Raw genomic sequence first — 21,802 nt, 5'->3', positions numbered from 1 at the left:
TCATGATCATGTGAAATTGAATTAGTTAATTATAGCCGTTGTATCAATTTAATTATCATATGAAAGTGAGTGAGTTAATTATAGCCGTTGTATCAATTTATTCATAATCACGTGCAATTGAGTCAGTTAATTATAGCCGTTGTACATACATATGAACAAGTTAGTTAATTCGACATTGATGAAATTCCTAACGATTACTTGATGATTTTTAATTAGCAATTTATAAATCTTGAATTGATGTCTTGGCGAGAATGTTGTTCTAAATGATTACAAGATGAAGATTGGAGAGAAAGGGGAAGCATTGCGAAATGAGGTCATCGGAAGGGGATGGTCAAATGGTCCAGTCATTAGAATCAACAGGTTTGACCTAAAACTATCCTGGCAAGGTTATTAGGACTTGGCAACATATTTCATGGTGGAACCGCATGAGCTATAAAGTGAAATGTTATAATAAAACAATGTAAAACAAACATAAGTTCTTACCTTTAAGAATTATCAAATATTAATATCATTTAAGTATTATTTTATATTCTGAAATATGATCATATGTAAATAATAATAAAATGACACCATTACATTAAAAATATTAATCCAACGATGCCACCTTATTACTACGTACATATAAGCATAGTTGAGAAAATAAAACAATAATAAAAATACTATTAATTTTTAAATCTTTCATCTTCTTTCTTTTTCCCTCCTTTCTTTCTTACTCTTTAAAGCCGATTTGAATAACTTTCAAATATAATCTTGTAACTGAAGGTAGCCGTAAGGTCTAGCCCAATCTATATTATGGATTCCTTATGGTCTTTCGGCATTCTTTTTCATGCACTCTTCATCGGCTTTTCTATTCTTTTAGGATTCCCAGTCCTTGTTCACTGTTTGTAGAGACTGAATCCAACTCTGATTGTATTTTCGCCTTGAATCAAATCAATTTCATTTCTGCAAGCCACTAAGCTAGATAGACGGGTTGGTACAAGTGCGGGCTCATCTCAGGAATTGGTGATAGAGAGAGTCACGTAAGATACTCTAACTCGTGTAATTCGTTTATGCCTTCCTTTGGTATTATGACTGCATAACTTAATCCTTGAGCCAGCTGAACAATATGGGGTAGTAAGATCCAATTTGCATATAAGTTTACTAAACTTCATTACAAGTATGTCGTTTTTCTTTGTGGTATACGACTTGATGTATGCATGAATTTTGTCTTATTCTTTTAAAGTTTTTCGTGTTCTTAGTCTGCCAACTGCCTTTTTTAATATCATTGCAATAATTTATATTTAAATCTGACGTCTTCCTTCATTTGTCCGAATGTGTAAATTATCTGATTTTCCTTTTTAAGAAAGTTATCTTCTCAAGTAAAATCAATTACATCCTATTATAAATTTAATAACTGAGATTGAGATATTGAACCCAAAACACCAAGGAATTCACTAGGCAAATGCCAAAATATGGTGAAGAAGGTGTAAAGTATATAAGTGAAGTTAATCTGAAGGCACCAAGGAATCACCGGCTTGATGGCCCAAATTTGGTGAGGTGGAGAGGTATCTGTAAAACAAGAATGATATCAAAATCAAATAACTAATAAAATAAATAATTGCATTAGCTCATGCAAGTTCCACTTGTGAAATAAGTTGTCAAGCTGAGTGGTGAAGATCGGGTTGTAAACCCACAATTTGAAATCCATGGCCAGGGTGGAATTAGGCAAATTTGCCGGAACAAGTGATCTATGTTGATTGTCCAGACGCTTCAGTTATTTTCTCGAATAATTGTTGGGACCTCAACCCACCTAGATATTTTGATGGCTGGATTAATGAACATACCAAGCCCGACCTCAGGGTAGAGAGGGACATTCTATTAAATTAGAATAAGTGGGGATAAGTAATGGTCCGTAGTTGAAAGGTTAAGCCTATGTCAATGCTTCTCCTCTCACCAAAGCCAGGGCTTGGACAACCAATAAAAGAAGCTTCACAAAATAATCTATATGTTCTTTTACTCTCTATATGTTTAGTTAATTCTTTCCAAGTTGAAAGTCATTTACTTTACAGATAGTTATTACATTAAAATAGTTAAATGATCGCGACTATTTCGATTTGTATTTCCTTTCAAGAGTATCTGCTATTTATTTTCAGTTGAAACCTAGAAGTAGTTAAATGAATACATATGATATTTACTTTCAATTGATTAAGTAAATTAATTGCTAACGTTTCAATTTGTATTTCTTGGTAGATCAGCTTTGTAATTAGATTTGTTTCAGTATAAATAGTTGTTGGAAAATCTTAGTCATGTGAATAGAGTTAAAAATCAGTCAGTTCAAGACTAAAAATTAGTTAGTGAAAAACCTTATGTTACAGATTTGATCATCACTAGCAGTTCGCCATCTTTGATTCAGGGAATCAAACGAAATTTATGTCAGTCTTTTGATATTGCTAACCTTGGGCTCATGCATTTTCGCGTAGTTGTTCAAGTTTGGCAACAGTCTTTTGGTATATTCATCTCTCAATCCAAATATGCCAGGGCTCTATTAGACAAATTTCGTATGCAGGATTGCACGCCTGCATCTATATGTGTGGAGAAAGGTCTCAAGTTATCTACAAAGTTTGATTATCCTTCTGTTGATGATACTACATGCAAGCAACTAGTAGTCAGCCTCATCTACCTCTTTGCTACTAGGCCAAATATTAGCTTCGCAGTCAGCTACATCTCACGCTTTATGACAGCTCCTAATCATTGGATGGTAAGTGTGTGCTTCATTATGTGAAGGGCACTTCAAATTATGGACTTCTATACTCTCAAGTTCTAATCCTAAACACATTGGGTTCACAGATTCATATTGAGCAAGCTCTCTTCACGATAAAAAGTCAACTTCTGGAAATGTGTTCAGTTTGGGATCTAGTGTAGTCACATGGACCAATAAGAAGCAGCAGAAAATTTCGCTCTCCTCTACAAAGGTTGAATGCAAAAGGACTGTTAAGGTAGGATGTGGATTTGTTTGGCTTCATCAGATGCTTGGGGACATGTAGATGTCAACAGTAGAACCGACTACTTTGTTTTTTGATAACGAAGGCATTATCAAGTTAGCCCAAAATTCAGTCTTCCATGAACGAACCAAGCATGTAGATGTTCACTGTCACTACATACAACAGCTGGCTGAAGACGGGACAATAGATTTACAGTATGTTCCTACCATAGATTAGACTGCAAACATTCTCACCAAGCCTCTTGGTCCTAATAAGTTTGTCAAATTCTAAGGGCGGCTTGGTGTTATAGATAGATTAACCATTAAGGGAGGGTATTATGATAATAGATGATCGTCTATTATTAGTTAATAGTAATCTATTGTATATATTTAGTTAGATTTAGTTAGTTGTAGCATTTTTAGCTTTCTTTTAGCTAGAATAGAATGTTTCTATTCTTTATGATTGTTTCCTAAGGAAATATCGTTCCATTCTTTTGTATATAATGACCTCTCGGTCTCTATTAATAACAAGCAAGTACTTACCAATTACTTTGTAATTGATTCTAGCTTGCATACCATTCTAGCTTGAGTTGTCTCGAAAAAGATAAACTGAAAAAGCTAACAGCTACTTTGAGTGAAAATGCCCCAAGACATCACTAAGAACATTAAGTACATGCAATGAAAATTCATCGTCTACATAAAATTCTAATTGTCCTAGTTGGTGTAAATAAGTATTTACTATTTACACTTTACTTAAGTTTACTTAGGTTAATGCATTATGTTATTATATTGTATTATTTTATTATTTATTTAAGTGACACTTAAGAGTTTGTGTACTCTCATGAGTTGTCATGTTGACAACACAAAAGTACGCAACTCTAATTCAACACATGGTGTCTACAACACTGGAGTTTGCATTTTGCATCATTCATTGAGTTGTCATGTAGACAACATAGTTATTCGCACTCCCATTTTAGCATATGTTGTCTACAACATTATTTTGCGCGCTACACCATTGTAGGCTTATCCTCACATCATCGCACTTACTCCCGTGCTTAATGGAGGATAACCCATATCTGGTGGACAGGTGCCTGGTTGTATGACTTATCATGTTGCTAACTTCTATGCATTCTAGAAGCACTCTAGAGGCCTTTATATACAGTCACTCCTAGTGTACTTTCACATGGAATATTAAATGAATATATCATCATTCTGATTATACTCTTTCTGGTCTACTGTTGTACTTGTGTTTGAGTTCCTTGGTCTTGGGTGAATTCTGCCCTAAGGAAAATTCTTACATTGTATCAGAGCTATACCAAATTCTTACATGGTATTAAAGCTGAGGGAGATTCTCTTCACATAGCCGTTTGAGACCATTCTTACTTCAGCACCTCGACCCAGATCCGGAGAATCCGCAGATATTGGGAGTGTCTAGAGCCAAAGCGGACCTCACCATTGCGTCCGGAACATCGATTCGGTGATATCTTACTATAAATTCACCTATATTGGGCCATAGTCAAATCTGAGGCATTTATTTTGCAAACCGGCAACCCAAAGGCCCGATTTGCGAAATTGGTATTGATCATTTCAGATCTGTACATTTAATTTTCAGATTTGCATTTTTTTCATCTGCATCTCCACAAAAAAATTCGGATTTGCTTTATTTTCCGAAATCTTTTGGCCATTAGGCCAGTAGGAGAGATTTTTGTAGTTGGAGATTGAGGCTTGCTAGTGCAAATCAAATATTTGCATCACATTCAAAAGGTCAAAAAACCCCCAAATTAGAATTTGTTTCATCCAAATCGAACCTCTGAGGCAAATTCTAAAGCCTTTTGATTTTTGGAGGCGTGACGGCAGTGATTTAGGAAAAATAACAACTGAGGTTATTTTCAAACAGCAATATCTACCTCATCTGGACTCCTTTTTGTGAGCAATTTTTTTTGTTTTGGGGTAGAATTTCGTGCTCTACACATTGGTGCAAGTGGTTTGAGATCTTTGTTCCTGAAATTTTCTGCAACTCGCAAATCCCGATTTTTGCCACTTCAAATGCTTAGTACGGGCTCATCTGGACAAATAATCAAGTTCCGTTTTTTTCAAAAGTGCATATGTTTTTGTCTACTTTCTAGATCTGCAATCAGATTATAGGTTTTGTTGACAGAAATACTGCTTTCAGAAATAGGCCCTAAATTAGTATGTGGCTATCGCACTAAGTGCCAAATCATATATTAGGGGGGGTTGATTGAATATTTTTGCATTTTGGGAGGTGCATACATTTATTGATCTCATGGAGTCTTGTCACATATGTCAGTCTGGTATAAGATCGAAGTTGACACCGAGGAACTATTAGAAATGGAGTGCCTTAATCATTGCTCATCTAAGAGAACATAAGGAAATGTTTCCTTCTCTATACTCGAAGATACTGCCTTTGTTCAAACATCTTTCTAATCTTCTTGGCTTTCTATATAGCAGTATGAGTAAGGAATGTTTTGCTCCTCTTAGACTAGCAAGTTTTCCTCATGATGTTTGGATGGCTCTTTGTGAAGCAGATGGAGATCCTAGAGTCCCTCCATTTCCTGAGGACATTTTATCTCCAATCACTCCCGTTATGGTACCTCCAACTCCAATTGAGATCCCGCCTCCTGATGCTCTTGTTGCTACTACCGATCCAATTCCAGCCTTAGATGCTTCTGATTCAGTGCAGTAGGAAATTACATGTCTTCCTACTTCAGCTCCATGGGACGACTTCCTTCCAACCATTGTAGTGTTGTTCATGGAGTCTCACATTGAAGATGTGAGAGACATCATTGATCAAATCCGTCTTCTCTTTGTTGAGGAGACTACTTCATACATTGTGGAAACTAATAGTGACACTAGCGATAGTGCTTCAACAAATTCAGACATGTGGGGTTCTATCGATGGTTGCAGCGAGAGGTCACGACATCAACATCTTCCACATGCATATATCGCCATAGTGATAGGTCTAGCACAGCAGGGTACATCCAGTCTTCCAGGTCCAACATCAATGATAGATTTGGGGGACAATATTGATGATCTGCATCTTCTCTTTGATGAAGAAGCTCCTTCTACAGTTGTTGCGAGGGCTCACTCTGACCCTCATGTCCATTCTCTACATGATCGATCTTCACACGTTGATATGATTGTGGATACTTATGTACAACAGTTGCAAGAGGTCTCTATGTTAGTTGAGGAGACAGTACATTCTTTCGGACAGGTTTTACATTCATCCTTGACAAGGACAATCGAGCAGGTTTCAGAGTCATCAGTGATCATCGGGATTCTTTCCACACATAGTGGAAGCATCTCATTTGTACCTAGGGTATTGTTTCTTCCAAAGGGGAGGAACACTATTCTGCAGTCTTGGATCAGCTTCTACATCGAAGCAGCTATCACTGATCGACACTCTTCATTTAGGGGGGGGAGACTACCTTGTCTCTCTTCTCTTCTTCTCTCTTGTGGGGGGAACCATTTCCTCTTTTGGGATAGTGTTCTTCTCACATCTCTCTATTGTATATAATTGATGTATGTCATAATGGGGGGGTCTTGATTATTCCATCCATCCATGCATCTAGTTTTTTCATCTCTTTTTGGGGGAGGGTTTTTCCCATGAGGTTTTCCCTCTTTCTCCACTTTATGAGAGATTGCATTTTATAATGTATATGGGTACCTAACATGGCCTAGTAGCCGGGACCCATTATGCGTTTCATCTTAGCTTTCATAAGCTTAAGTGCATTCCCCTAAGTTGCACTTAAGGGGGGATGTTGGTGTAAATAAGTATTTACTATTTACGGTTTACTTAGGTTAATGCATTATTTTATTATATTGCATTATTTTATTATTTATTTAGGTGAGACACTTAAGAGTTGTTGTACTCTCATGAGTTGTCATGTTGACAACATAGAAGTACGCAACTCTAATTCAGCACATGGTGTCTACAACACTAGAGTTTGCATCATTCACTGAGTTGTCATGTAGACAACACAGTTATTCGCACTCCCATTTTAGCACATGTTGTCTACAACATTATTTTGCGTGCTACACCATTGTAGGCTTATCCTCACATCATCGCGCTTACTCCCGTGCTTAATGGAGGACAACCCATATCTGGTGGACATGCTTGGTTGTATGACTTATCATGTTGTTAACTTCTATGCATTCTAGAAGCATTCCAGAGGCCTTTATATACAAGCACTCCTAGTGTACTTTCACATGGAGTATTGGATAAATATATCATCATTCTGATCATACTCTTTCTACTCTACTGTTGTGCTTATGTTTGAGTTCCTTGGTCTTGGGTGAATTCTGCCCTAAGGCAAATTCTTACAGTCCTAAACAACAAAATAATAAAGGAAATGAACTAGAGTGTATGGCTTACACAGCATCTCTAAAGATCATTGATACTAAAGGAGGGTAGAAACTCCCAAAACAAAAACAAATGCAGCAAAACAAGAACATAATCTGTGGGAGAAGAATAAATATTGTTCTACTTGTAAGACAATTATCAATGAGACAATCAAAACAATTCTCACCTGATTATCCCAATCAGACACAAGAAGATATGTTGCCATGATCACATTCTAATTATTCAACAAATCCAATCAAGCGGTTGGAATATTCATTGACCCAAAACCCATGGTTGTGACAAGATAACAAGAATGGAAAGGCCATTACCATCACATAAATGTTAGAATTCACAGAAAGTAGAACACTAAAAATATTGTTCACGAATCAACAGTCCAAAGAAAAAATATGAATTTCAAGTATACAATCTTCCAGCAAACCTGAAAGGTTAAGGAAATCCATCCAATAAGCTACGAAATTGACTACTACGAAGAAAACTACTATTGAGCCATGAAGGAATTAGTTGATCAATAGTTTAAAGCACAAGTTGCAGAAGCTACTTTTTGTAATGTAACCCATAAATCATTGAAGTTTCAAAGCTCCCATAAAGGTTGAAATTCAACACAAGGATTCGATGAAATTGGAATGATAAAGCTAAATAATTATAATTTAAATGATGAAATTAAATGTATCCTTGAAAATAATGACTCTTCATAGAGGCTCTAGGAAACTAAAAGTGAAGTACTATTAGAAGGCAATTGAAGAGAGTTGAAAATAGCATTGGTGACTATTATCTTAGGAAAAATGCACTGTATCATTAAGGCACTGCTAATTATGGGTAACAACTCTCATTCCAACTATCTAGTCTGACATTCCAATTAAGCGATAAGGAAACGCCTGTCATGGTATTTTCTTGACCTTTCAAAAAAATTTATGGTCAATCCCTGCAATGATAAGTGGTGTCCCAAGAGATTCAATTGAATGTGAGTGTACTGATGCCATAGTTAAGATTTGACAAAAGATCCAATCCCAGAATATGCATCATTTTGTCAATTATAGATTTAATTAAAAATAAATAAAAATTAAATGATTATGAGTCACAAAAAATCGTTAATTGCAATAAAGCTCAAGCTAGATGTCTATACCTCAGGGTGTACCATAGACCCCCCTGCTGCCAACGAGTAAGCTGTACTTCCCGATGTTGTTGATAAGATCAATCCATCTCCTTGGACACAAGTTACAAAAGAATCATCACAGTAACACTCCAGAAAAGTAAGAAATGATGACATTCCACGATCAATAGAAACATCATTCAAGACTAAGATAGATTCTTCTACTCTATCATCTTTTGCTGCATCTCGTACAATACGACACTGTAGACGATGTCTTAATGTGATGCTAACAGGTCCAGTCATAACCATTTGTAAGTACTCTCTGTACAACTCACTTTCTGAACAAAAACGTTAAGTTCATGTAATCATGTTCACTTATAACCATTTCACATATCCCTTTAAAAAGTTAAAATTGAAAATGGGGAGAAATGTCTCTAAAGGCTTGATAATTAATATTTTCTATTCGATCCCAATATTACTATAAACACAGAAATTTCAATCTCAAGCATTGAACTGTAAATCAAATTTGATTCAGTGAATTGCTTGCGCAGAAAATCCTTCTTTGAGAATGAATGTTTACCATCTGGTTATTGATACATACAAGAGTCTACAAACATCAACTGATAGAAGAGGAAAAAGTTTGAAACAATATAGAGTTGTCAACTAAAGAAACTCTGAAGGCTAAATTATGTTGATGCTAATAATCTGTTTGTGGAATGGCTCCAAATATTTAAGCACTAAGTGTAAAATTCTCCCCTGAAAGATAAAATATCTAAGTTGTCAAATCCAGTACAGATATGTGATATCAAATATTGGAGCAACTGAAATTAGAATTGTCAATTAAAGAAACTCCGGAGGCTAAGTTATCTTGATGCTAATAATCTGTACATAGAAGAACTCCAAATATTTAAAAGCACTAAGTGGAAAACTCTCCCAGGAAAGACAAAATATCTAAGTTGCAAAATCCAGAATGGGTATGTGGGTATAAAATGCCAGTACGACTGATTGTAAGTTTAGAAGTCATATACCAATACATATGCTAAACAAAACCATTACGAAATTCAAAGTTTTAAAAATAACACTCTAATTTAAATTCAGGTTTCAATATTAAAAAGATCAAACTAGAATCTAATGATAGATAAGTTCAGAGTTTGCTCATCAGAAGTGTACGTCTTAAGAATATCAAAAGACCAAACTAGAATCACTAAATATTTCAGCATCTAAAAACACAGATCCCAGACATACCCAGAGGAGATTCATTTCATAATCCAGTTCAGGTACATTGTGTATCCAGAATTGCCCAAGAAATCCCATGATTCAGCAACATAGCAAAACCAATGATAAAGAAGCTTGTAGAAATCAATCATCCTTGTCTTTTCCTGTAATTTTTTATGAAATTCCAGAGGAAGCACTCAAAAATTCAAAGAGCTGCCTAATAATATTAAGTCTTAGAATGTTACAATTAACAGCTGGTCAAATCCTGTAACAATAGAAAAGGTTTGGTTAAAATTTTCTGCTTTTTAATGGGAAGGATTCATTAGTGCTCCATATTTGCAAAATTTCCATGTCCTGGTTTCTTGTGGTATTGATTTCTATAGATTTTTGTGGCTGTGTAATGAAAGACTTGAATTTTCAAACTGCTTTTTATTTTCACAATTGTGATATCCAACAAAAATATCAATAAATATTAAATACACTTGGTGAAAGGTAGTCATGGTAGTCATGTAAACTTCAAGTTTTTAACTAGATCCCAATAGAATAAAACTAGAGAAAAACATGAAAGAAAAGATTCTTGTACAAATTAAAACAATGCATATTCTATGAGGTCACAGATAAGACATCAGAAATATAGAAGGATACGGAAGGGTGTCATAAACCCCAATGACCCCAACGAAAAGGGTACAACAGGTGGAACTGGCCCCTTAAACATTGATGCTGCCTGAAAAATATAGCAACAAGTCAAATATTAGTGTATACTTGAAGAATAGCACGCACCAGAAGCTAGTTGAATGTTTCCTACATAAACCATTCAAGGAAATGCACATAATTAATAATCTTGCTTTTAGACCAGAAATTAAAGGCATACTAAACTGAATGAAACTTATCAATGGAGAACAATAATTTCTTGTAAATTTAAAACACAAAATTGTTAAGGACTCATTCCACATTGTTGGATGGATGTGCTTCAAACTGGAATCTCTATACATAAATTTGATTTCTTCTTGGGTACATATATACAGAATAAAACATCATTTTCAAAGATGAGTGTAAGGTCTGCCTCTGCATTAAACAAAACTTAAGTTGCATGGATGTTTATAGAAACGCTTACCCAAAGAACAGTTCCATCTCCACCTAATGTTATGACAAGGTCAACTTTTGTGTGTAACAGTGATATTTCATCTACATAACCAGAGATAAACAAACACACGTCAGATGTCAATGACATGTAGAAAATGTTAATCAATCCAAGAACAAGCTTAGTAGTGTGAAAATAAATTGTATATAAGGTGCAGCCCTGCAACAAATATTGTGTTACAAATTCATAATACAATACATATAGTTAAACATGTAGCAGACAGTAACATAAGATTTCCTCGTATGGTGACTGAACAAGAGCACTGGGGAGACATGAGTACCTCTATGCATAGATTAGTTGTTATAAGAAAGAAATATCAATGCATTTTATGTTATTCAAGGCTTTCTGTGTGTGTGTGTGTGTGTGTCTAATTCTTCCTCCGGTTTTCTAACATATATTGGAATTGAGAAAAGAAGATATCATAGGAAGTGACACGGAAAAAAAATCAGACTATTCAATATTTACGTCGCAGAAAAGACTGGGCTACCTATATTTGGAGGGCAGCTGGAAATTCTGCACAGAGGTAGATAGCAAGAAGAGGCTAAGAAACAGAGATGAGGACAGCGTGAAGATTCATTGCTCTTGAAGAAAAACCGATGTATTAATTTAAATTTGACTTCAAGAAATGAAGTATTTACTTAGCTTTTGGGCCTTAGCAATATCCATACAAAAGGACACTATATCTATAACTGTCTAAATTTGTAAAACCTAACTCGCCAATATGGTTTTGGATACGACAGTTTCCTGGATTTTTAATTTTGAACTTCAGTTTGGTATGGCTGTAAATTTATATATAAATTATATTGTTTTCAAAAACCACAATTGCACAAAAGATACAAAATTAAATCCCAAACAAATTTCATAATTCAATGCCAAATGTTAAAGAAAAACCAAAACTAATTTTGTGTAGGGCAATATTCAAAATACTACAATAGTCAATGGTCAAACATGCAACTCTCCATGGAAAATCAATATAATTCATCATATTGTTCTTCATCAATAGATCAACATCATCAATTGGTTTGTTACAGCCACAAGCAACATGGGTCCCACTTCCACTAGCTACATTACATATCAATCGCGTGGCATCTTCATGCTCCTCATGAAAGTTGTGTAACAAAATAATCAAGTTAAGATGCTTTGGCACTGCATCACAATGCCTAATCACATCCTCCTTGTACTCAACTTGCTGTGTGAGATAAGACATAGGCTCAAATGCATGTATACCAACTCCTCTACCTTTTTGTCACGAATCAGTTGTACCTAATTAAATGGATTTACAAAATGTGCTTCAACACTGCTCAACCGAAAAAGAATGTGTAACCTATTGCAAGTGAAGACAAAAAGCAATACAAATTTATAGTTTTCTATGCATTTTTTTTTTTTTTTTTTTTTGTGCGTGTCTGTGGGGGGGAGGGAGGAACACTTTTGACCCAAAAGTATGAACTGATGAGATCACAAACAGGGGACCTCATAAACATTCAAACATTCAACATCGCAGCAGGGTTTGAAACTTGATGGTAAGACGACACCACCACAAATTAACCATCACACAATACCAGTATCAGCAGTTCTCTATAAATAAAAAATAGCGAACTTATTAATTATAAATGTTAAAAAGTTACCAAAGAAAACTACAGTTAGAAAATATGTTCTAACTTTGATGGCAAGAATTTGCAAGTAAATAGATCATTAGTACATACATCCAGTAGTGCTGAGGGTATCACTGATTGAAACTATAAACCTCCCAACTTGCACACAACTGTGTTTTCTAAATCTTTGACTTAAGAAGAGTCTAGCAAATCTTGCCTTGTGTGCATAACTAAACTGCAAGTCTCTAAGTGGTGACAGAACTCTACACAAGGAAAACATCTGCATGCTATAAACTGAAATGTTAAAGAAAAAGTAGGGAGATGTAGCAAGGTGATAAATTTTCTTTACCATTGAAATTTAGTTATAAATTATCTCCACCTACCTAAAAAGCGTTTCACAAGGGTCCTACTCTCTAGGTGCTATAATACAAGGGTCCTACTCTCTAGGTCCTTCATCTTCAAATGTCAAGAATACTCTCAAATTCAAATTAAAGGGCGGAAAAGGGACTAAATCATCCCAAGTTCTTGAACCAATTCAAGAATCGGTGACAGAATCAGAAGAAGAATTGGAAACAGAATCCAAGAAAGAAGATTTAGATGAAGGAGGAGAAATTAGAATCATATCTCCTCCCAAGCCTACACAACTTCTCCACATGAAGAGCCCTTTTTGCATGAGGTTGATGATGATGTAGATTCATTTTCTACTATTTTCACTCACTCTATTCCCGTCTCAGAAGTTAATACCATGGCTCTTCCGATTTCATCAGCTGCTCCTCGTGTTCCTGGACATGATCAATTTGAACACTTAGCAAATGTGTTTGAAGATTTTCCGACTCTTACTAGTGGTCAAGTTTCCCAACTTGATACATCTTTGACAGGATTTGAACTTTTCATGACAAAATCTTCACAACATGTTCCTATGCCTACAACAGTGCAAACTGAATCTTGTTCAATCACTACAGATATACAATTTGGATCAATGCCAATGGTCTCCACTGTGCTTGCTTCTATAGATGAAAGTTTCAGCCTACCTACATGGTTGAGGAGAATAACAACGAAGAGAAGGAAGGTGGTTGTTCCTCCTGACAATTGTCCTATGAAGAAGACTAAATCCAAATCTCTAAAGGACAAAATTGTTTCTAGAATTTTGGTTGATTCTGACAAAACCAAGTTTGTTGAGGTTGCTGAGCCCTTAGTAGATAAACCTGTTGAAGAACTCACTAATCTGATTATAAATTTACTAAGATTGAAGTTGGAAAGCAATCTCATTTGAGTTCTTTACAAGATGCTCATGATGCATTGGCAAATGTATCAAAAAGCAGTCATGAGCTTTGGGAAAAGAAGAATCAATTGAAACAGGAAATAGCTCGTTTGAATGAGGTCATCCAGAAGCAATCTTCTCAGAATGTTGTTGCATCACAAACATCAAAAGAAAGAAGGTTGATTGAAGCTGCTAAGTCTTGGATACAGGAAATCATTGTTGAAGGAGTTCGAGCTATCACAGAGACACTTGCAGTTCTAAAGCGTATCAAAGAGATGAACAAAATGGAACTAAGCTTAATTTCTTCTTTGACTCATGAAGCAGATAACCTAAAGAAAATCCTTGAGGATTGGGATGAAATGATAAAATTTGATCTAAATACTATGGTCTCATGTGACGTTCTTCCTTCATGGGAAATGTTCTTCAAATTTCAAAGACTCATTGGTTACAAGGAAGAGACCTTAAGAAAGTTGATCACAAAATTGCAAGTGGCTCTTGAAGATTGTCAAGCAGTTGAAACAAGCCTTACTTGTGATTTGGAGCAATTGGGATGCCATGTTACTGATAATCTTGGTAATCTTTTGGCGGCAGAGAGAATGAATTCAGAATATACAATCAGAATCGATGCTGATGTAGATTCCGAGGATTTTGGTTCACACACAATGAACAAGTTTGTTTTGGACAAATCCTTGACAAAACACTTGTTAGATACTACAGCAGCAAATTCCAAAGTCATGCAATCAGCATATGAAAATGCAGTGAGAATCAAAGCCATATCAAAGACTATGGAGATTGCTGATCTTCCTACAGTGCATGACATCATTGTGAAATTCAAGGCATTAAGAAGCAATCTTTAAGATTGTTATGTAATTCCTACTTCATAGTTGTTTAAGATGCATTACATGATAAAGTGTAATTGCATGTAATGTGAATTGCATGTATGTAAAAGATATAATGCGAGTTGCATGTGCAGTTGCATGTAATCCATTAGTTTTTGTAGTTAGACTTGGTCAAAGTTGGTTGAGTTGCTCCCACTTTTTCCTCCCCTTTTTTTTCAACTTCTTTGCCTATATGAAGGAGTGCCCCCCTCATTGTAAAATCATCATTATCTTTATGCAAGAGAGCTCTGGAGAAATTGTACTAGCATAACTTTGTTTGTGTAGCACTATTTTGAGAGAAAGTGAATACAAAGGAGCATTTGAAACTTAACTTTGATTAAGTGAGATTGTTATTTGTGTGAGTTGTAAGCTTTGTCTATAATTCATTCAAGTTACCTTTGATTCGTACTATCTTTTGTCATTGATATTGTATCTTGTGATTGATAGAAAAGAGTTAAGAAACAATTGAATCCTGAGCTTTGACCAGTAACAATTGTGAAAATCCATAGCTAGAAGCTTTGTTTGTGGCTTGTATTTTCGTCTTAATTTGCAAAATAGTTAGATTGTTCTTACTTTTAGGAGTCTGTGCCCTAATTGTAAAACTTTTACCACATAGAAGTACAACAGGACTTAGAGCCAAACTGGTACATTTTGGCTAGCCTTTGAGTTAGTTAAAATTTCTCGATACCACTGTTTCTAGCTCGCGATAGAAGTGTAATTAGAGATTCACCTTGCCCATTATTTGCCTTACGAATAAGTGGATCCTTTCTTGAAAGTTAAGAAGAAGGGATAATAGTAACACCCTCTTTATAAATCTCTCAATTTCTTGCTTACCTTGAGTTGATCCAAGGAACATTGAGAAGGGGGAGCCTTCCCTTTAAGGTAAGAGAGACTCTATCTCACATGCTGTGGCTGGTCACCCTATTTTGCGACTAAATTTTTACTCAAAACTGTCGGTTGCAAAATATCCATCCAACAGTTTTTTGGCGACTCTACTGGGGATTCAAATGCATTCAGAAGCCTTAAGCTTTCGTTTGAAGTTTAGTTCCTTATTCTGATTGGCATTACTGGTTATCACACTGGCAAGTTTTGAGTACATGTATTCCCGAAGGAAGAGGGGAGAAAGTTCTTCAAGCTCTACTGGATCATTTTGGGCTCAACGGGCTCGTTTTGACTTACTACTATTCCCTCTCTCTCTCGTACTACAAGTTATGCTCCTCCTAAAAAGAAGTCCTCTGTGCCCAGTGAAAAATCCCAGTTTTTCCTCAAACCCTTGTTATTTGCTGCACAATTACAATTAGCTACTACTAACGTTCCAGTTATCAATATGGTTGTTGGTCCGTGGGGAGCAGCTTTTGGTCTGTTAAATCTTGCAGCACCATTGCATGCATTACCTCAAGGTTCTCGTAAGAATTTTCCCAAATTCTACGGAGATGGTAAGCAACATCCCGATGAACACATTAAAGCCTTTTACATTGTTGTGGAAGTCTTTGGTGTGGAACATGAAGATATATCTGTAAGACTCTTTATTGAGACTTTACAAAGTATAGCAGCTGATTGGTTCTATAATTTAGAACCTAATTCAATCACTGATTGGGCATCTTTGCATGCTAAGTTCCTTGAAAGATTCAAGCCCGCAGAAGATGAGCATGCTCTCCTAGCACAGCTCACACAAATGAAGGAGTCAAATGATGGAATGCGGGAGTTCATTGCTAAGTTCAATAAATTAGCTAATAGAATTCCAATTGCTTCTCAACCCACTGCTACGAATTTGAAGTGTTTCTTCATCAACACTCAACTTCCTGAAGTTAGCTTTTTACTTCGAAGGGCTGCCCCTGCAACATTGGCTCTCGCACAATCTTTGGCAACTGAGATTGAAGATGATCTGATACTTGCAGGAAAGATTCGCAAAGATGCTAGCCGATTCAAGAATAATTCTGCCTCGGAATCTTCTTCATCGAGTACATCCGATCCACTAGTTCAAAAGCTGGCAAATGAACTTCTTGCTCTCAAGAAACAAATATCTCAAGGTTCATATGAAGCACCATATAAGGATATTCCAAGGCGACCTTATCTTAATGTTGCAAACAATTATGCGGCTAAGAATCAGAATAAGCTTCCTCCTCCATTGGAGAGGCTTGCGCTCGAAGCACCACCAAGTAACACAGCTACTAGTTACTTCGAAGCTGATCCATTGAATGAAAATCAAGATGAATATCCTTCCGAGGATAATGCTGCTCTGTATCATGAGGATCCTCAGGCAGTTGACGACTCTACTATTGGTTATATGCAGTACAATGCTGAAGAAGATCATGAAATTGATTTTGCACAAGCTTATGCAGTGATGACACATTCACAAACTAAGTTGGCTCAATAACAAGAAGAGGCTGAAAAGAAGCTAGATGCTCCTCAGATGCCTGTTACCATTGCAAAAAGGGGAACACCATTGCTCAGCCTGCCTAATGATCCCGCTAAAAATCAAGTAAGTGCTGATCAAACTATTCCTGCATCTTCTATTTTGAAGCCCAATATGCCTAAATCTCAAGCTGAAAATTTTAATTCTTCCTTAGCAAATTCCTTTCAAGCTTTTGATATTATAGATCATGCTAAGAAGACCAAGATTCAAATGTCTGAGGTAGAATACCTACAAGCTTATCCAGACCAGATGGAAAGACTTGCTAAATTTGTCAAAGAATCCCACCCTACTCAAAGCCACCTGGTTACTCCTGAAGTCAAGAATATGCCAAATAACTTAGTAGCCATTCCATCCTCCATTCCAGGGAAGATTGAGCCTTTCTATCTTTCCCTTTTGATCAATGGTTTCAAGTTAAGTAATTGCGTCATAGATTCAGGTGCCTCTGATAATGTCATGCCTGCTAAGGTTTCAGATGCCTTAGGTTTGACCCTAACCAAATCTTTTGGTAGTTGTTATTCTATGGAGAACAAGCAAGTGCCTCTGAAAGGGCAAATCAAAGATGCTCAGTTTGCTTTTGCGTCTTTCCCAGACAAAAAGATCAAAATGACGGTATTAGTTGCTGATGTACCAGCCTCCTATGGTATATTACTTGGTCACAATTTCTATAAGGATGTAGGAGGAGAACTTAACATGGATATGATTGAAGCTAGAATACCTGTTAAGGGTGTGATACAAAAATTGTATCTTGAACTAGAAACTAAGTATGTGGTAGTCAAATCCAATGATCCACATGCCCAAATTCTTTTTGAATCAGCAGGGATGGGAAATTATTATCTACATATTGATGAAATATCTGAGTTTGCTAAAGATTGGATAGAGACTGAAAGCTCTTCACTATTATTAGATACTGAGAAATTTGTTGATGCCATAGATGAAGATGTCATTCCTGATGACAAAAATATCCCTAAAGATGATTCTATGAATTATTTAAAGGATGACGAGATGCATTCTGAAAGTGATTCTACTGATTCCCTTGAAGGAAGAATTATTCTAAATGATTCTGGTGCAAGTACAAGCAGCTCTAATATTATTTGGGTTATGGAATTTGATGGAAGTTGTGCTTCCATGGGATCCGGTGCTGGAGTTGTTTTTATTTCTCCTGATGATGAACTCTTCCCATTTTCGTACAAGTTGCAGTTTCCTAACACCAATAATACGGCTGAATATAAAGCCTTGATATTGGGATTGAACATGGCGCAAGCTAAAGGAATTCAGCACTTGCATGTTAAAGGTGATGCTGAATTGGTAGTGTATCAAATTAAGGGTCAATATCAAGCCAGAAATGACTGACTTAGACACTATCGCGATTTAGCTTGGGATTACATCCAGCTTTTTGATGCTTTCAACATTTCAGTCATTCCTAGAGAGTTGAATGATAGAGCTGATACGATTGCAGTTTCAGCTACTCTTCTACTTCCACATCAAGATTTTGAAGATAACATCTACGAAATACAGTTGGTCTACCGACCAAGTATTCCTGATAATTGTGAACATTGGCAAGTGTTCAATGATGAAAATCAGATTATCAACTTTCTTGAGACAAAAGAAGGATTTGATGAAATGTATTTTGAAGGAGGTGAATGTGGTCCCAATGAAGTGCTCTCTGAAGTAGATCCAGAAACTGGTCATGAAGTCATTCAACTCAAAGGGAACAAGATTGCTAAAGGTTTGGTTTCTTTGGAAAAATTGTTTGATAAAATGATAGATATATCAAAGAACAACAAAAGGAAAGAACTAGGTCTATGGAACATTATGAGAAACACAACATTGGAACAAATGAAGACCCAAAGCTGGTGAACATTGGAAATTGGTGCACAGACGAAGAAAAGGAAAAGTTCATTGTTCTTCTTCGTGAATATAGAGATGTCCTAGCTTATTCATATGAAGATCTGAAATCTTTCCGTCCTAAAGAAGTTCAGCATGATATTGCTCTGAAATTTGGCGCCACTCCTTTCCGTCAAAAGCAGAGGCAATACAATCCTAAGATCTCAGGTACTATCCTGACTGAAATTCAAAAGATGCTTGAAGCAGATATCATTTTTCCTATTCATCATTCATCCTGGGTAGCCAATATTGTTTATGTCAGGAAAAAGAATGGTGAAATTCGCATATATGTGGATTTTCATAATCTTAATCAAGCATCACTCAAGAACAATTATCCATTGCCAATCATGGATCAAGTTTTGCAAGCTGTCACTGGTTCTGAAATGTTGTCTATGCTTGACGGCTTTTCTGGGTATAATCAAATTGAGGTCCGTGAAGATGATCAATACAAGACAGCATTTACTACCCCATGGGGTACTTTTGCATATAGGCGGATGCCTTTTGGTTTGATTAATGCCGGAGCGACTTTTCAAAGAGCAATGGATCTTGCTTTTGATGGTTTAATCAATGAAAGTATCGTTGTACACTTAGATGACTTGACTGTTTATTCCAAAAACCGTCAAGATCATTTCTTTTATCTACGACAAGTTTTAGAAAGGTGCAAGCAACATGGCGTATCTTTAAATACCAAGAAGTCAATTTTTGGTTTGATGGAAGGAAAGCTCTTAGGACATATTCTGTCAAAAGAAGGTATCAAAATTGATCCTGAGAGGGTGATAGCAATTCAAAATTTATCTTTACCATCAAGTAAGATAGCAGTTCATTCTTTCTTCGGAAAGGTGAATTTTCTCAGAAGATTTTTGCCAGACTTTGCTCAACTTACTCATCATATTGTTGAGATGATGAAAGGAAAGAATGCATTTCATTGGAATCAGGAAGGAAAGAAAGCATTTGCGGAAATCAAAGAGGCTATAGCACATGCTCCTATGCTAGTATGTCCCGATTACACTAAAAGCTTTATTATGTATAGTTATGCTTCAGAGCATACCCTTTCTGCTATTCTGATGTAGAAAAATAATAAAGGTGTTGAATCACCTATTTCATTTATGAGTTGTCCTCTAAAAGCTCATGAATTGAAATACAGCCAAATGGAGAAACATGCTTATGTTGTTGTCAAGGCAGTAAAGCATTTTAGACTCTATATTTTAAACTCTCATACCATTGCTCTAGTTCTGGATACTACAGTCAAGACTATCCTGACTCAACAGTATTTTGGTACAAAAAGAGGGAACTGGATTGCCAAGATTCAAGAGTATGATACGGAGATATGACCTACCAAGTTAGTTCGTGGTAAGGGACTTTGTCAGCTTATGGCTGAAAATGAACCATTACAAGTAGAAGATGCAAACTCCTCTTCACTTCCTATTGTATTGTTTGTTAGTACAACAGATGATTGGTTCTCTGACATGGCTTGCTATCTAAGTTATGGCGAATGTCCTCACTTGACACACAAAGAAAGAAGGGCTCTCAAGTTGAAAGCTTCTAGTTTTATTCTTTGGGAGAATGGTCTTTTCAAGCGAGCATTGGATGGAACATTTTTAAGGTGTGTTGATAAAAGTCAGCAAGTCCGACTTTTGGATTCTTTTCACAATCAAGCATGTGGTGGACATTTCTTGGCACCTGTCACTACTCACAAGATTTTAAGACCACAATACTATTGACCCACACTTTTTCAAGATGCATATCAATGGGTAAGGAAGTGTGAGTTATGTCAGCAATTTGTTGGTAGGCAGAAACTTGCTGCTCTTCCATTAAAACCAGTAGTAATTGATGAGCCATTTCAACAATGGAGAATTGATTTCATTGGTACAATTAATCCACCTTCCAACAAAGGTCATACTTACATACTAGCAACAACGGATTACTTCACCAAATGGGTTGAAGCAATTCCAGTGAACGGCTCTACCTCAGAGATTATTTGTGACTTCCTGAAACAGAACATCATCTCACATTTCGGTGTTCCGAATAAGATTATCGCAAATAATGCAGCTGTTTTTTCTTTGAAGGAGGTTACTGAATTTTGTTTCAATCATGGAGTTACCTTGGCACATGCATCTAATTATTACCCCCAAGGTAATGGTCAAGCGGAATCAAGCAACAAAAATTTGGTGAATATCATGAAGAAGTTGATTGATTCAAATCAGCGAACTTGGCACAAGGCTTTGTTTGATGCTTTGTGGGCAAATCGGATCACTCCGAAGCAAGCAATTGGAATGCCTCCTTTTCAATTGTTATATGGGGTTAATGCTGAAATTCCAATAACTTTAGAGCTTCCAGCTCTCAAGTTGGTGCGTGCCATTGAAGATGAAACTTATTCAGATGCACTGGATAAGAGAATTATGTTTCTTCAGCAGTTGGAAGAACAAAGAAAAGAAGTGGTTGATATGCTTACTGCTCATCAGCAACAAGTCAAAGTTCTCTTTGATAAGAAGGCCAAATATTGAGAATTTCAAATTGGCGATCTTGTCCTACTCTGGGACACAAGGCGAGAACACAAAGGAATGCATGGAAAATTTGATTCTCTTTGGCAAGGTCCTTTCACAATTCATCAGATTGCGGGTGAAAACAGTTTCTGGCTCACATACTGTGATGGAACATCAATTCTAGTGCCTTACAGTGGACAACATCTGAAACATTACTTCCAATAATTATTAGATAAGTAATCCTTGTACATAGTTTTGGTTTTTGAGTCTTTAGCTTAGTTTTTGTTTTTCTTTTGTCGCCTGACTCTACTGCCCAATGGAGTGGATAAAGGCACTTAGAGAACTGGATTCTATGTCACTCTTTGTTTCCAAAAACAAACGAGTAACATTCCCTAGACAGAGCTAGTTGTTGTCCTGCATTTTGTCACCACAAAATGTTGGTAACAGCACGAAACTTTTCCAAGCTAGTTTCGTGTTTTTCTAAGCTTGAATTTGATATCCA

General features: G+C 36.2%; 1 protein-coding gene across 2 annotated transcripts in view; it reads right to left on the bottom strand.

Annotated features, from left to right (window-relative positions):
- The window catches only part of LOC149529222 (putative NAD kinase 3), a 204,836-nt gene that overhangs the window by 28,624 nt on the left and 154,410 nt on the right, over positions 1–21,802 (bottom strand). For both annotated transcript variants that reach the window (XM_089811004.1, XM_089811005.1), the window contains exons 8-10: positions 10,760–10,830; positions 10,291–10,369; positions 8,464–8,768 (exon numbers count right to left, since the gene is read on the bottom strand). In XM_089811004.1, coding sequence (XP_089667130.1) covers positions 8,464–8,768; positions 10,291–10,369; positions 10,760–10,830 — 455 coding nt within the window. The remainder of the gene's footprint in view (positions 1–8,463; positions 8,769–10,290; positions 10,370–10,759; positions 10,831–21,802) is intronic.

The sequence above is a fragment of the Cupressus sempervirens genome, chromosome 11 (genome assembly GCF_028749045.1).
Source record: "Cupressus sempervirens isolate cs-2001-9-10 chromosome 11, ASM2874904v1, whole genome shotgun sequence".
Taxonomy (NCBI): Eukaryota; Viridiplantae; Streptophyta; class Pinopsida; order Cupressales; family Cupressaceae; genus Cupressus; species Cupressus sempervirens.
This window is presented reverse-complemented; position numbering and strand designations above follow the sequence as displayed.